General features: G+C 47.0%; 1 protein-coding gene across 2 annotated transcripts in view; it reads right to left on the bottom strand.

Moving 5' to 3' along the window:
* The window catches only part of slc25a26 (solute carrier family 25 member 26), a 66,064-nt gene that overhangs the window by 17,982 nt on the left and 30,568 nt on the right, over positions 1 to 17,514 (bottom strand). For both annotated transcript variants that reach the window (XM_039772189.1, XM_039772192.1), the window contains one exon: positions 2,338 to 2,382. In XM_039772189.1, coding sequence (XP_039628123.1) covers positions 2,338 to 2,382 — 45 coding nt within the window. The remainder of the gene's footprint in view (positions 1 to 2,337; positions 2,383 to 17,514) is intronic.

Here is a 17,514-nt window from a genome sequence, read left to right as displayed (position 1 = left end):
GGGTTTGGTCCTCTTTGAACTGTGGATACATCTTTTCTGTCTCAAGTCCATCCTTGGCTCGAACAGCTGGTTTTTGCCCCCTCAGCAGTCTTGGACATCAACTGGGAGGAAGTCTTTCCCAGTCTGCCATGCAGAATCCTTCCAGTTGAGAGACATCTCAGGGGTGTCTTGCAGGCAGAGCCCATGTTATATCCCCCCAGCATCTTGATGGGATTCAGATCCGGGCCTTGACTTGGCTATTCCAGAACTCTCCATTTCTGTCTTTTCTGCCATTCCTTACTGGACGTTTTGGGTCACTTATTCGGCAAGGTCCACATTCGGTAGGGACAGGTGGTCTCGCATTGTCCAACAAGGAACTCCTAGTGGATTCTATGGTGGTGAGCTATGCAGGCCTCTGATGCAGCAAACAGGGCATAACATGTCCTTCCCCCAAACTCACCCTGTATTCCAGTCAAAGGCGTCTGATTTTTGCTGAACATCTTCTGCTACTGTGGTCTCTCTGTCTGTCTGTCTGTCCAGAGCACTTTGCTCCAGAAGTCCTGCTCTTGCCTTAGGTGTTGGAGGTCAGACTTCAGTCCTGCCCTGATGTCCTCCCACGTAGCCCTCACTCGGGCAGTGTCTTTCTAATCATAGACTCACGCTCTGTTTAAATCTCAGTACGTCTACAAATGTTAAAAAAAAAAGACAACAAACCCCTTCATGGGGTGCACTGACTTTTTCACGTGACTGAAGTGGCTTACATGGAGCACGTTAGGGGGCGCTGTGGCCGCCGTTCAGATCTGCACGTATGCAGTAGCTCCAGTAGGCCGTGCTCCCCCGTATCGACATTGTAATTCTTACTCTGCTTTTATTTACAGGCACCAACCACTTCTGCCTGTCGGATTACAGCTGCTTGCTTCATATTTCAGACGATGCATTCTGATTTATATTCAGTATTGTCATCTCTCTCCCCTCTGAAAGGATTTATGCTTTATTTGTGATCTTTGGTTTATTGTGGTTGATTGTATTTGTTCCTGCTGATTCTTCACTGTGGTGCGGTGCCAGCGCTGCTAGTTTAAGTCAAGTGTGCCAGTCCACTACCGACGATCTGCCCAATTAAAGGCAGAAATCCACAGAATTCCAAAGGGCTCACAAACTTTGATGCAAATGTACAAAATAAAAACCGAGCGATCCAACGTTTAGGTGGTTTTCTGTCACGGTTCCACATTTGTTACTGACATGGCTGACATGCGATACTCGACACTGTAAGGTGGGAGGCCCACAGCAGCTCTCTTTACCGGGCTGTAACACCTCCATTCAGAAAGGGCCAAGGAAATCGACACACACAGGTGTTAAACACACAAAAACAAAATCCCTTTAAGAGAACATAGTCAGTGCCACGGAAACAAAACAAATACGGCGAGGGAAAGACGACACACTGGATAAGAGGGCTAGGAAATGGGTGAACCACAAGAGGTGTGCTGCAAACAAAAGGGGATGAAAGGAACTGTAAATACCAAGGTCGCGTCTGCTGAAAGAAATGTGAAGTACGCGTCACCTCCTTCTGCATACGAGTCACGTGCCGGCACACAGGAGGCTGACCAGCAATAACCCACCGAACCAGGGGGTGGCGCTGTGGACTAACGCCTTCTCTCTTCCTCCTCCCTCTGCAGAACAGAAGACCCACCCACCGCTGACATCACTTCTATTCTCTGCCTTCCTGGACCCGCCCCTTCCTGTCAGGGTGGCCATTTTGAATCCATTCTTTTCTGGACTCGTGTCTCAAAGGACGTTCCTTTAGCATTTCTAATTTTTTTAATCTACAATTATACGGGGTCTCTGGGTGGTGTCCCCCCACTCTATCATAGTTTGTGCTTTCATTCCTCTATACACACGCACACACAGGGTACAGATATCCAGGTACAGTATGTGTGCCCACCCTCTGGGCATGAAATCTCCAGTGCCTTCATTTCACAGCACAGCAAGAAGCTGATGCGTGTCCTGAGAGTGTCGCGTCATTTTGGCCTTCTCTGAACCCTGAGCTGAACTTTAGGAATGCGAGGACCTTTCACTTTTGACCTGCCTTACTGAACAGAAGGGCAGGCTTCAGTTGTGCTCAATAAATGACAAAGGTTTCTCTAATAACCGCCACAGGACTAATGAAGGCATGGCTGCTCAAAGGGGGGGGCTTTGCCACTTGTCCAAATTAAAACTCGGTCACTTAGTCACAGCCACTAGTGAGCGGCGCCAGGAATGTTAAATCAAATCAATTCAGTGCCACTGAAGTACCTCGTCTGATATAAATAAATATTCATTAACAGATTCAAACCCAAATACAGAGGCCAAACATTCACTTACTTTTAAAAACTCCCACAATGGAAACTGCACCAAGGAAAACGGCACCTGAAACAAAATGAAGAAGCGAAGAAGGATTAGAGTGCGTAGAGTCACTCGCTAGGAGGGGCTTCAGCCGTTTATCATAAAGTCTGCAGACAAATCCTTAAAAGTTTAGCTGTGAGCAGTAAGGACAAAGCGGCGTGACACACAGACACGCGTCCTTTACAATAAAAGAACAAATCAGACAAACGAGTGGAGGGCACTCAGCCCATGTAGTGCCCGTTTGTTTCACTCACCGCTCGCTCGGCTGTCCCACCATCTCCTCCAGAGGTTTCTGCTTCAGCTCGCCAGTTTCTTCCAGAGTCCCGCAAATCTTTGTGTAATGAAGCTCCTCATTTAGAGCGTTTCGATGGCAAAGTTGACTCCATGGCAGGAAGCGTGGAAACATCACAGGACTCGTTTGTGGCAGACCCGGCGCTGCATCACATGAAGTGACACAACATCAAGCAATGAAAACTGTCCACGTGTGTGTGTGTGTGGGGGTCTCTGAAGGTATGGGTGCCATTTCCTGCATCTTCATCACTTTGCAAAATCTAGAAACACACCCACATATCCCCCTTTAGTATTTGTGTTCATCACGAGGATGGCTGGTTTGGCATAAGAAAGCCCCAATATCTTGGTGTTTAGGTACGCAAGACGGTGAGCTTTTAGGGTTCCCCCTTAGACCCAGAAAACCCTCCTTTGTAGACTTTCTTTTGTGCAGGAAAGGACACCCTTATGGGGTCTTCAACGGAAAGCAATCAGAAGGACCTGAAGTTGTGCAGGTCTAAAGTTACCCCTTTCTATAAAAATTCAGTAAAATGGGAATTGGTAACACAGGCACGTGGAGTGTCGTTTTGTGCGATTTCAAGGCTGCTGATCATGAAGACCACCCTATTTTGTTGCATTTGATTCTTTACCGGTGGTCCTGTCCCTCTAAGACAACAAAATGACAAATTTCAGACAAGCATGTAGGGTCTTGTTTCAGACTATTTCAAGATCATTGATTATGAATGGGGGGTTATTTTTGATCCTTTACTAGCCCACCATGGACCTCCACACAAGGGTGACAAGTGACAGATTCCTATGAAAATTGAGCACATTCAGACCTGAAAGACACCACTCTTGGTGTAGTAAATCATGACGCCGGATTGGGGCGCCTTACGCCAAGTCAGACTTTTTGTTGTGTTCTACCACTAACAAGTCTTTTTTTTGTTGATGAGGGTCAGAAGAGGCACATGAAGCCCACTGTGATTCCGAGTTGTGTAACAAGAACATCTGACGACTTTGAGGGGGTGAAGCCTTTCTACAGACCAAATTCTTGACGGCCTCTGAGCAGATCCTTATGGATTTGATTTTACTGCTTTGCCACCGAGTTACAGATGGGGAAGTTAGGGTTTGTTGAGTTGATGGAAGTCGTGTCATAGGCCAGGACAACTAAAAAGAGTCACTGTCACCGAGTCACAGGGCCCTGTCAGCACAATCATGTATTTAAAACTCAGAACAAAGACCTAGAGGATACCCGCCCCCACCGGGTAAAGCTCAAACTTGTCTTCTGTGCTGAAAGTCAACCCTCTAAAACGTCCGTCCTGAATACTCGTCGGGCTAAAATGAGGCACTCAAGAGGCAACCGGGGCGGCCAACTGGTGATGGCCGAGTGAAACGTGCGCTCCAGACTGGCAGGGAATGGCACTTCTCTGATGGGCGATGTGGCGGGCAGCGGCCGCCAACACCTCAAATTCTTAATTAAAAGCTGCAAGAATTACATGGAGGACAAATCTCTCACGATGGGACATAAAGCCCAAGCTGGTTAATGAGCCGACTCCCACCAGGCTCGCCAGTGCTGATTAATTGATGAGCCGAGCCCCCGTTTGCTCTTCCATGTAAAACAGCCTTTGACAGACACCTGCCACAGCAAATTTGTTATCAGCCGAGACAGGAAGCAGCAGTGAGCAGAAATCAATGTCGCCGTCATCCGATGAGCTGACGTGCTGAAATCTCACAGGATGTTTGTCATCTTCCACATAAAAAAAAAAAACCTCTGGAGACCCCCTGCAGCCCACCACAAAAAAAAAATAAAAACCAAAATGAAAATGTGGAACTGCTGATTAACTTGATGGCAGTCAAAGACATAGCAAACCATCAAACTAATAAACGAGAGGGGGGCGCTGAATGGACGCGTGCAGCTCTGCTACACCCAGGGATGTTTGTTTAGTCGTCTTCTTGTTTTCACATTCGGTTATTACTTCGGTTTTTGTTTATTTTGTTGAAGCTGAATGGCCGTTTCTAATATTATGGCTTCTTATTTTGTGTCCATTTTGTCCTGCATTTCTTTACGCTCTCCGCCTGCCGGCCTGCCTTCGCATTTGTCTTCTGCCCTGTTGCCTTAAGGCCAAGGGGCGGGGCCAACTGCTGATGCAGCGGGAGTGGGTGTGGCCCCAGCTCTATAAAAGGTCATGTGGTTTTAAGCTGCTGGCTCTGAGTTAAGGTGATGTGCTTTCCGGTTAACGACTGCTTACTTTTTATTACATTTAACTCGTTGTGAATTATCAGGACTCTCTGTTCTTTTTTTTATCATCTTTAATACATTTTTAAGAGTAGAGGAGGTTTGCTGGTGGCTCATTAATTGGCAAAGACCGTCACACAAAATACGTCTCTTGACCGAAGAGGCAAACACGGGTTTAAATACAAGAGAATAAACGAGAAAAATGTTGATAACTTTGTGTGTTTTATTGGATGGCAGACACCCCGTCTGAAAACTGGATTTTTAAGCAGCATATTCAAGTCAGCATCAACTCAACAGCATCAAAAATGGAAAAGCCTAATTAGCACTGAGTTGTGGGCTAATGAGATGAAGATAAGGCTGAAAGTGCAAAGGATGACGAGATGAAATGTAGAGAGAAAAACAAAATACACACCATCAGTGAGGAGGAGGCGCAATTAGACTTTACTCACTCACTTTAGCATCAGAATGGCATCAGAAATGGACTGAAATGTCTTGTCGGCTTGTGTACAAAAAGAACACCACCTCCATACTGGAGAGACAGACGCTGCTGCCTTCCTTATGCCAGTCCATATACAACAAGACCACCACACAGCAACGGCTGTGCACAGATTGGAGTATTGGAGGGTAAAAGGGGCACACAAACCTCCGTCACCACTTTGCTCCTGAAGGAGGCTCCAAACGTCACAAAATGGTCATGGGAGACCCAGCACTCTGGGGGGATCCTTGGTGCCACAGGGTGTGCCCATTGGCAGAGCCAGGACAGCATGGAACTTGTATACCACTAGAATAAGGTCCTGCCTCCTATTAGCTGGCAAAACTGTTACCCACTTACACCCCCTCCTGAGAACAAGTATTAGAGAGACGCCCCACCCTCGATATCTTGGGGCGCAGGTGGGAGATCAGATTTAGCCACCCAGTGACAGGCAACGGTGTGCTGTCAGAAGCAGGCAGCTTTCATGCATTACTAGATAGACAGTTTGGCCTGATTTATTGGGGGTTGCTGGCTCTACAGTGGACCCTGTACCCAGAAAGCGCCAGTACTGTCCAGGCAGATAGTGAGGGACTGTTATATTAACAGAAGGTGCAATGAAAGGAAAAAATACAACAGAGAAAAGGAATAAACAGAGGACGACCCTAACCCTAACCCAGGACCGACTGCAGTTAGAGTGTATCGCTACTTAACCTCCTAATCCTTCTCTTCCTCCTTGCCAGACGAGACCCTACCTTTGCCTCAGCTCCTCTCTGCACCCCAAGCTCGTCTGACTGACGAGGTGAAGACCCTTAAAAGGCCAATGCCGGGAGTATGTCTCCAGTCTGGCAAGAAGCACTTGTGGTTCACCCCCATATCTAAAGAGACTCAGACACACACTACATTTCCCAGCAGCCTCTGCGAGTACGTGATGTACACCACTGCTGCCTCCTAGTGGACTGGACTGGAGGAATGTAGCTTGTTTTGAAGTAGCCGGGGGCCAAAAAAGTATCAGCATGGCGTCCTAATTGAGTAAAGGCACCCCTACTGGGAAGTGTACTGCTGTAAGCCTACGCCTTTATGACAGATTGATGGAACAAATGGCTGTCTGTTGATGGAGAAATTCAGCTTGTGTTATATTAAAAATTGTAACAAACAAGACCCCCAACCTGGCATGGCTAATTAAAAGACCAGCAAGGTGCTATAAAGGCCTTAGAGCACGATGACACGCCAGCTCACAATTGAGGAGTCCACTGGGGGACTCTGCTCGTCACGGCACATTTGGGAGGTCAGAGCTTCACAGGACAGCCGACAGTAACGACGCAGTCATTTCACCTTCAGAACCACAAAAGCAACTTAAAACGTGCAGCAGATGCAGGCCTAAAGACATTTTGGGCATCAGGGAATGAAAAGGTTACCACAGTTAAGCAAGGTCCATGAAGTCGGCCGAGGCACACACTGCATTCAGAGACGCTGCCAGCAAGTCAAGGGGATGGACTGACAAACCGAACTCGCCACAGCCTCCTCCTCATCATCACGCCCGAGTGCAGCCTTCATTCGCCTGTGGCGGCCTTACAAGGTACGAACGAGGAACCTGCGCCCAGCGAGGCGAGCAGACATCAAACAGCACGTGGCTCAAGAGTCCAAGGCTCAGACTGCCAAAACCCAGGCGGCCCCCATTTATTATAAACAACATGCTTAATTAATCAGCTACACTTGCCGTTTCTGTGACACGCATGCCATAACATCACAGAGCAGACGAGGGCAGCGAAACGCCAATGTAAACAGGGCTGGGCTGAGGAGATGGCGCAACCCAATTTCAGTTCTCGTCTTGTTCGTCAGGGTGCACTCCTTTCATGTAAAGACAGCAGGGCTGCTCGAAATCTCCAAGGAAGTTAGGCCAACTTACAAGGTCTGCTCAGGAATGTGTGCAGGGGTCCATTGTCACGATGTGTGCAACAAGAAACAACAGCGTTTATATAGTGAGAAGATCCTGCAAAGTGCCAACCCCGTTTGACATGAGGGAGCTGCCATTAGGCCTCAATCACACAGGCAGGTTGGGGCACTGTGAGCACCCGAGACCGAAGGTGAAGGGAGTGAAGCGCACCCTCAGTGTCACAGCACACTGTTTGCTTTTTATTTTACTCAGGTGGAATTCACTGAAGGGTTTTTTAGGCCGTAACCCGATTTCCCAGCAGGCCACTGTGTGCTACCCCTCCATTGTTAAACTCAGATTCACGAGACACAACTTCAAGTCAGAGAGCTGCCTCGGCGATGTCAGAGATGACACAACACCCTTGCGGCTTCTCAGCAAAGTTTCAGATCCCCTAGCAAGCAGCCACAGCACTGCAAGGACCCACATTTGGGCTGCCACTCAATACGGGACGTCTGAGACAAGGCTCTGAATAGACGCAAGTGAGACTACAAAGCTCCAAGGGTCTCCCCTTGGCTTCCACAGTCCAGAACACCTGTACCTGTCGGTCTCTTCGGGCTGCCATTTCCCTTCTCTGTTCTTCTTCTTGTCGACTGGATCGCGTTCTTCTCGGTTGTATAATGTGTAACTCTGGCCGAGTGCCGGCTAGTTGTGAATTCTCTCACGCACAGAGGCAGCCCCCCCATGACAACTTTCGGAGATTCACTTGTAGATTCACTACAAGCACTGGAGGAGTTGTGTAGCACCCTGGGGCCTCAGAAACATTTTGGCCATTCTCATTTTCTGTTTATTATTTACTATGAACAGTACATGTGAAGGATTAGCCCACTATGTGGTACTCTGTGGGTGGAGCCTTGAGAGGCGGAGTCAGTCTGATGTCATCACTTTAGGGCCACCCCCTCCTCCTCAGCCTTTATCTTCCAAAGGTGATCCTTGGGTGTCCCACTGCACTTCTGCTCCAGTTCTCCTGTTTATTGGGTTTTCTGTCTTCTGTTTTGGTTTCCGATTATTGCATCGCGTATCGTGAATTTGCCTTTTCACTCCTTCCACAAATCTGTGCTTAATTGGATTTAAATTAAAAAAAAATCTCAACTTGCTTTGGTCTTGTCCTTGCTAAGCTAGGAGGGCATTTTTCTTTTTTAAATATATTTTGGTGGTCTTTCAAATTGTATAAGGCAAGCCCCCCCCCCCGGCTTGGGTAGGCCGTAACCAGCAGGTAGAGTTTGGGGTCAGGCCATCTGGGATAGGCCTTGTCACAGCCATGCACTCAAAACACTGTGCCCAACGACTGCTGGCATCGGCTCCAGCTGTAATGAAACTGGATGGGTGGAGGTTTCATGCCAGGGGTCCTCCATTCAATCTTATTAAAAGAGTCTTTTTTGTAATTCTAATGACTGTTATAATCGTTTCTTTCACAGCAACAAAGCCTGCAATTTCAACTGTTACTGCAACTGTCAGGTAGGATTAGTACTTTATTTATTGCTCATTTTTTAATTCATCTCAGAGTTAACAATCAGAGCAGAAGATAAGGGAGAAGATCTCAATCTCCACTACAATTCCATCTGGAGCAGGCCTCGTCATCACGGACCCCTCTCTGATTTCTCTCCAGGCCCAAGTCCACTGTGTACGACTTCCCAGTTTTCTTCTTGCTTCTTCTCAGCTCTGAAGATCTCCTTGACTTAAGGGCATTACCTGGCAGTAAACTGGAGATTAGGCTCGGCGTGTGCGCTTCCTGCTTCGTTTGCATCTCTGATGGCTCTTTGTTAAACAGGGGGGCACTGTAATGATTTTACCATCTGACACACATCTGCCTCTTGTTACACAATATCTTCATTCTTCCATAGCTGGCGTTGGATGCGTAGGGTTTCTGCTTTTGTATTAAAAAACGCGGCGTAATATTTATGGAATTCAAGCATGTGTTCACTTGACGAAATGCATTACTGAAGTACTGTGAAGCAAACGGAAACATAAATTAGCAATTAGGGCTTAATGGTCGCTAAGGAGTTTGTACAACATTACCGTATTGAAGCGTTTACCACGCCAGCAGAATCCTTTTGGTTCCTCAAACAAACAAACAAACAAACATGAAGCACAAGTGACGTTCAAGACACGCACCAGACCGAGCAGCTTCTTCATTTCCACATTTAACCATTGTGGATTACGATTTAACACACGGCGGTTTTCTACAGTGTTATACCGATTGTGTTTCCGACTGAATCGTTTAACTTTTTGATAAGCTAAGGCTCGAGGGGCTTGGGGATGAGTCTGCGAGTGTCCTATAGTGGCCCCCCAATTAAACCCAACAGAACACACATGGACGCTCACCCAATCTAACGGCCCTCGAGGGGATCCGCCAGGCGATCAACTGGCCAAACCCAGGCCTGCAAAGCTTGTCGAGACCGAGTGTTTCCATAAAGAACTCAACTGAGGGTCTGAATACTCCTATATTTACAAACCTTTCTTAAACCTGTTTACTCTTTGTCTTTATGGCCTACTGAGTGTGGATTTATGGGTAAAAATGACAAATGTATCCACTTCAAGTTAAATATGCAACACAATAAAGGGAACAGACAGCGACGGGTCAGAAGGGTCATAAAAGCCTGCAGAGATGCCAGCTAAGGCTGGCCGGCTGGTCACATCAGTGCAGCATGCAAAAGAGAAAGCAACGGCATCACAGGGAATGCTTTCGTACCTGTCCACATTAGCAGCCGACACCTCTGATGTGAGGGAGTCGGGCAATAGCTGGACGCTGACCAACTGCTGGTGTCCCACCCTGTCCTAAAAGATGAGGACGGCACTTCATTCTGTCTGAAATTGCTTTATAAAACGATGGAAGATGAATAAGCCAAGCACCCACCTTGTTAAAATGCCACACTTCAAGTGTCCTCTTCTAGGCTCTATGCATACACAGTAACTGGAAGAGCTGAGAAAATCACCAGGCTTCACTATGTGGATGAACATCAGAACAAAAGTACAGGCCACCACTCCAAAGTATCAAGCCGAGACGTCAAGGCCCCTAAAGACCTCAAACCCACTGAAAAACATGCAGGTGGCACTAAGGCGCAGGACCCCCAAGTGAAGATTTCAAGCCTAGTGGTCACTGTAAGGGTGGGCTTGGCATGTTCTTCCTGTATCTGTGTGGGTCGTTTGTGGTTTTCTGTCCACATTAAAGACTTTGATTCTAAATTATGGCACAGAATTGCGTGAAGCGGGGTTGAGAATGCATTACGTGACTAGAGTGACAGGCACAGAGCGCTACATCCGCCAAGGGTCCTTCAGAGAGACTCAATGGTGTGACCATGCAGGGGGGCGCCACCCCCCCCTCTCTCTCTCTGTCCATTCAGTGGGACATCTGCGAGGCAAGAAGGGATCTGCCCCCCACCCCCACCGTCTCCTTCAGTGCCCACTGCTCTCCTCCACCGACGTCACAGTTCAATATTTTCCTCTCGCCACAGTGTTTCCCACAGATGTTTTTAGTCCACAATGGCTGTTACTTGAGCTAAAATAAATATTTATGTCAACTTAATTAAACAGCAAATACTTCAGCAGGTGCATCTGCAGTAAAATTCTCAACTGCCAAGCGATTTTGTGCAATGTCAGACACACTGCAGTGTAAAGGGGGCTTCAAAGACAATGACAAACGTCAACATGTGGCAACCTCTTCATTAAAAGAGAGTGTTAAAATGAAGACATTACTATGTAAGGTAACCAGTAGTTAAAAAAGGAATCCTTTGTTCTACAAGTAAGCGATGGAAACTTACACACCGTATACCGTATCATCCAAATATCTCGATGGGAACACAAGCAACAAGCTGCTTAAATTTGCAAATCGTACTAAGCTAGCTGGGTTGTCAGATAACGGAGACTTGGGGGCACAAAAAATGTAACACAATATAAAGCAGAACATGTAGAGGTAGACGTGCGAGAGGTGGTCTGAAACTTCAAATTACCCCTTAAGAGAAACACCTGAGAGTCGTAGCAGACCGCTGGACAGCGCCAAGACACCATTAAGAAGGCTAATAGAATGTTGGGTGATATAGCGCTCTGACGTCAAAGGGGGGCCTCACCTGGAAAACTGCCTGAAAGGTTGGTGCCCACATTCAGTCAGGTCAGGTTTGGGGGCAGGCATTGGTACAGTGTGTCGCCACACCCACCACACGACGGAACAGCTCAGGATCCTGGTTGGCAAGCCTCCAGGCAGACAGACGGTCCAGTCCCACCCTCCGGAGATGACCCTCTATCTGCTAAAGCCAAGTGTTAGGTGTGCACCCCCCTTGGCCTGGTCTAGCCACTCAGATCAGCCTAGGGTAATGGCACCACATGGCCGCAGTGCCGTAACCGAGGCTCCCTCACAATGCATTTCATGTGCCTCATTTGGGACTCCATGAGCAACACAAAGTCAAACCAGCGGCTCTCGAAGGGTCACTGGATAGGTCCATGTCTCAACAATCATCTAGCAAGACAGGACTCTAATGACTTGGACCTTTGTCCTTTTGCTGAGATATCGGGAGTGCCACACACCCCTTTCCAGCGACCTCATAACCCTCCATGCTCTTCTAATCCGTCTACCGACTTCATAGGAAGAGTCACCACAGATGTCACTGCCGAGGTCAGTAAACCTATTGATGAGGTCAGCACTCTCTGTGCAGACACACCACCGATGGCCGTGCCCAAGAGGTCACCTAAGGCCTGGATATTGGTTTTTATCAGGACCCTTGTAACCCCAGACCTCAGACTCCTCACACGGGCTCTCGAGACCCCCAATCAGAGCCATCATTGAAGATCACAGCCTCATCAGCAAAGTCAAGATCCGTGAATCTTTCTTCACCAACAGATGCCCTACAGCCGCTGGACCCCAAGACCTTGCTCAACACCCAGTCCATGTGATCATTGAACAGAGTAGGAGCAGAAAACATCGCTGACGGACCCCAGAATCAACTGGGAAAAACACAGAGGTCCTGCCTCCACTCCGCACAGCACTCACAGTACCAGTGGACAGGCCGGCCATGATATCCAGCAACCTCGAGGGGATCCTGCAAAACCTCAGGATGTCCCACAGGGCAACTCGATCAACTGAGTTGAATGCTTTGCCAAAATTGACAAAGACTGCAAAGAAACTCTGCTGATATTCGCGTTTGCGCTCCATGAGAACCCTCAGTGCCAGGATGCGGTTGATGGTGGACGACTTAGGCATAAAACCAGACTGTTCTGGTTGCTGGTAGGTGAGCAAGTGATCACGGATCCTATTGAGGACAACCCTAGCGAGGACCTTACCCGGCATCGAGAGCAGTGTTATCCCCCTGTAGTTGCTGCAAACCAGGCCATCACCCTTCCCTTTCCAGATAGGGACGAGTCACTTGTTCCAGTCAGTTGGTATGATACCAGTCTCCCAAATGGAAACAAAGACTGTTTGCAATGGCAGGAGCACAGCCTTACCACCACAGCCTGGAGAAGTTCACCCTGGATACCACACATCCCTGCAGCCTTTCCTCCCCTCAGCTGGTTCACCACCTCTGCCATCGCAGTGAGATTGGGGAGGTTCACAGCTAATTGGAGGACCAGCATCAAAAACCACAGACCCAATAAGTCCAATGCCCTTAAAGGAGGGTCAGCTTTAAACAGCTGCGTCAAGTAGCCAGCCCAGCAGGTCACAACTGCAGTGTCATCCGTAAGGACTGTTCCATCAGCCGCCCTGACTGCACCTCTCCGATTAACAGATTCGGATGTGCGCAACACTAATTCCTCTGTAAGTAGGACGTTTGTCGCTAGACCATAGATGGTGTGTCACAGTTTCCTCTAATAAACGCCTCCTTATCTTAGAGCCCTCACAGCCGTCCTTCTCAGTTCCTGGTACAGACTGGAGTTGCCATCAAGTTGTGTGCTGACACTCCTCTCGATGACATCCAGAGTGCCCTGTGAGATGAAACACGGGTAACACCAACACAACTCTCTGCAACCTTCAGGGTCTTTGTCATGAAGGGTCTCCCACATCACATTAGGCTCAGCAGTTGCATCCAAGTCAGCAAGTTCCTCACACAAACTGCGTGCAAACTCGTTAGAAACAGCCTGGTCTTGGGGTCTGGCCAGTCTAGCCTCATTCTCCGAGCAGGTGGTAGCCCACTGGACCTCAGCTGGATCTTCAGAGTAGCAATAAGTCGTCTGTGGTCAGAATTCACAAACTGGGCTCTTCTGCGTCGGCCCATGAGGATGTGATCGACCTCCTTCACCGCACCACCAGTACTGGAGTGTCCACATTAGAGAAAAATCAGGAGTCGTCTCCTCTCGACTTTCTCGTATACTCAGATATGGGGAAGGATATTTGAGGAGTGAACCGCGAGACAATGATTATATATTTTTATATTATGTGCATTAAAGAACCATCAACATCAAATCAAATTCATATATTGAACATTTATGATAAAAGCTGAATAAACTGAACCCTGCAGCTGCATGAACAACAGGTAAAGTACCACTTCAGGTTAGTGGGATTAGCGCAAAAGTTCAACGAAATCTACGTTTTGTACCGAACACTTGTATGCAAAATTTGGTTGAGCTGAGTGAAAGCGTACTCAAGGTATCATGTTTATACACACAGACCTCATACTCAGAGAGGTCTAAAACGTCAAGATTCACCAAAATCTCAACATCAATAGAAGCCCAACAAATCTCTTCTTTTAGGTAGACTGAAAACAAACAAAGACAGCATTAAAACACAACACAATTTTAACAAAAAAATAATCAACTTCCTAGCGAGTTAAGCCAAAGACTCTCTCTGTCCGGCACTTTGACAAGAAATGCAAAAAGGCCTCAATTGCAAACACATGTTACCAGAGATCATTACGTGGTCGAGTTAGACAAACAAACAGAAATTTGTGGGAAAAAAAGGAAAAAAATTCCGACCCAGAAACTTGGAACACCAGGGCATGTGGAATGAGGATGAAAACGAGACGAGGACAGCGAGGAACACAACCTGCCGCTCTGGCCTTTGATTCCAATTTTTAGATTCACAGACGTTCAAACCAAAGTAAATGCCCTAAAGGTGAAATGCGTCTTCAATCTGATGCAAGAATCTCTGTGTGTGTGTCAAATCAGCGTAAAAACTGAACAAGAGCTGGGGAGCAACAGGGGACATCCACACCAAAATGACGCTTGTCCCGTTCTTTGGCTATTTTTTTCTTTAAGTAAATAAAATTCTAAATGTTACCCTTCTGGATTTTTCCCCAAATAGGGCGGTGTAAGGATTACGTGGTCAATGTGTCCGATATATGGCGATATGATATATTAGCTGGCCCAGTCAACATACATCATGGGACTATTGGCCTCCTGTCACCTCCTTAAGAATTTAAATGTGTAAGAAAATAAACTAAACAGCTGCCAGAGTGGGCTTATGTCACGACAGGGAGATGTCGCCAACCTGAATTTTCAGACGGTTTTGAAAAAGTGCAAGTGCAAATGGGGACAAGGTGACAAAATTGACTTGAGACGTTCATAAAGCCTTCGACAGTCGACATCAGAGATCGCCGGAGCCCAAGGTGATTAAACAGCAGGACATACAGAGGAGGAGGAGGAGGATAAGAGGAGAATGGAGCGATATTAGTCAGCGGGGTCCCGCAGGGTCTGTCCTGGGAGCCTCTGTCACTATTTCTGATTGATATTGAGATGATCTATGAAGTTCATAGAGGACACTAAATTAGAGTAATGGCAGACACTGAGGAGGCAGAAAATACAAATGAGAAAGACGGGGAGCAGGCAAACACTTGGAAAATGGAGGTTAATGTAGAAAAGTGCAACATGCTTAAATATAAATACAAGATGGGGGACACTGACTAACAGGAGGACCCCTCTGAAAAGGATTTAGGGGCTCACGTTGACACAACGGTCTCATTCTCTAATGTGGAGGAGACTAAAAGTCAAATGAGACGTTTGCCGATGTCCTAACCTATATTGAACATAAACCGAGGGATGTTGTGCTTACACAATACGACGCGCTTGTGAGGCCATGGGACTCTGAGAACCCCGTTTAGTCTCGAACAGAGGAGATGGCGTGGTGACCTCATCCAAGTCTTCGAAATCCTCAAAGGCCTCGATAAAGCAGACCCTGCAGAAATTGTACAACTTAACGATGAATCACGTACTCGAGGATGCCATTAAGGGGAAGAGCACTTAGGACTGAAGACAGAAAGCACTTCCTTATACAAAGACTTGTGGGAATCAGAAACAAACTACTGGGTTCATGGAGACGACTCTGAAACCTCGACTGGGTGAGCCAGTAGAAAAGCAGGCGACAAGTGGGCTGAAAGGTCTCCTCTCATTCAGAGAAGTTCTAATGTTCTTCTGCATGTTTATAGCCGTATTACTGCATTCGGTCTTATGCTACATTTAGGCCCAGAAGCATGTGTGTCACTTCCCAAGAGTGTGGGCCCACAGTCGGCCGTACCCATGACGTCCTTTGTGACATGCTTTCTAGAAGGAGTCATTCTTGACAAATCAATCCCAAAGGGTTGGTCTTGTATACAAATATAATGCATTGCATTTTTCATTCCAACAGCTGGCGTAAACACCCAACACTATAACCTAATAAAGGACATTTTAAAATAAAAATGATCCCACTGGAGCTGCCTGACTGTCTCACAGAGTGAAGCCTAAAACTCTGTTCTGGCAGGCCAGCGTGCTCACTTTATGTTGAATTTCTTATTTATTTCCACTCCCATTTCACTACATCAACGTGTGCAGGCTCTAACAGGACTTGCACTCCTACTGTTATTTCTTTTTATCACATTACAGTGTCTGTGTCTGCTGCCACAATTGCATAGCAGTGCTAATGTTTATCATGCGCCAGCTGTTGGAATGAAAGACACCAGACATTTTATGGCTTCATGTATCACAAAATACACTTCAAACATTGATGCTGTTTTCTTGTCCTGATCAAATCTTTCATCAAGTGGCACAAATGATATTTAGCTAAAACAAACCCCTAGGTTTGTGCCACTGCATGCACACACATGGTCTTGTTTAGTATTCAGGCTTTAAGACAGGTAAAAGAGAAGGCCATTTCAGTGTGAGCTCGTCAGGGTTCAGCCTCACAGTGTACGACTTACACACTTTAAAAAATTAAAACTGTGAGTCAACGCCAGGAGTCGTCGCACGGCAGGTCTGCGGATGGACATATCTGATCTGCTGCCAGCTTCAGATCCAATAAGGCCATGAAAACCCATCCAGGGTTTGGCTTTAAAGCAAAGCCGTTGGACATTTCATTGGAAAAAGAAGAAAATGTATGCGACATTAAGCCTCCACCCGTGCTCTGCAATGCTTTGCCAAGACAGCCTTGGAGGACACGGAGAGATGGAGTTGGGGGGCTTCTAGTCTGGTCAGCCACAGGCTTGAAAAACACACAGCAGGACAGACTGGTGCAGGTCTAATAATTCATAAACATTTACGAATGTTATTCACTCGGACCACAGGATCGTTTGCAGTTGTAAGAATGTAGCGAGTCACACATGTTATGTATGCCCAACATCAAAATTTAAGAGCATAAATCATGGCGGATTGATCACATGCTTTAGTCTGGCAAACACGGAGGACAATCTTCTCACACTGGGAGGGCAATGGAAAGAAAATAATAAAAGAGTTCAACAATTCTTTATGTGAAATCACCAGGGCCAGATGTGTTTGAGTAGACTGCAGAACGACACACACTCTTGGGGGGCTCGACAGGGACAGATGTGTTTGCGTTGCTTAATCACACCCTTTAAACCAAACACACACATGTGGAGGTCTCCATTCTGCCACCAATTTTAGGGTCTTGGACTAAGCGAGAACTCTAGTGAAAGACACTGGGGTGGGAAGATGGCGCCATTCATGATCTGTCTGAACCATACGGCTGGGCAAAGTTGGCAGCACACCGAGGTGGATTCTCAATGTCTGGGGTGCCAACTGGTAAAGGAGAACGTCAGTATTATTCCTACACAAAGACAGTATAAGGCATTCAAAGTGGTGCTCTAAAGTCAAGTGTTTTGTACAAATTTAAAGAAATGTCACCCCCACGCTTGCATTTTACAATGGAGGGTACAGTGAATTTCAGCAGGCATCCACAAAACAAAAAACACTAGAGCAAATTCCCACAGCGGGCATCCATATTCATCAGGCCTGGTCTTCAGCTAGATGAACGCTGTGTGCGTATGAATTACCCATAAGGCACTGCCAAAGTGTTGTATGGTGTCCGCCTCTATCAATTACTGTTACTGTGTAATT

The sequence above is a fragment of the Polypterus senegalus genome, chromosome 12 (assembly GCF_016835505.1).
Source record: "Polypterus senegalus isolate Bchr_013 chromosome 12, ASM1683550v1, whole genome shotgun sequence".
Taxonomy (NCBI): domain Eukaryota; kingdom Metazoa; phylum Chordata; class Cladistia; order Polypteriformes; family Polypteridae; genus Polypterus; species Polypterus senegalus.
The sequence above is the reverse complement of the archived record's forward strand: the minus strand, read 5'-3'. Positions and strand labels throughout refer to the sequence as shown.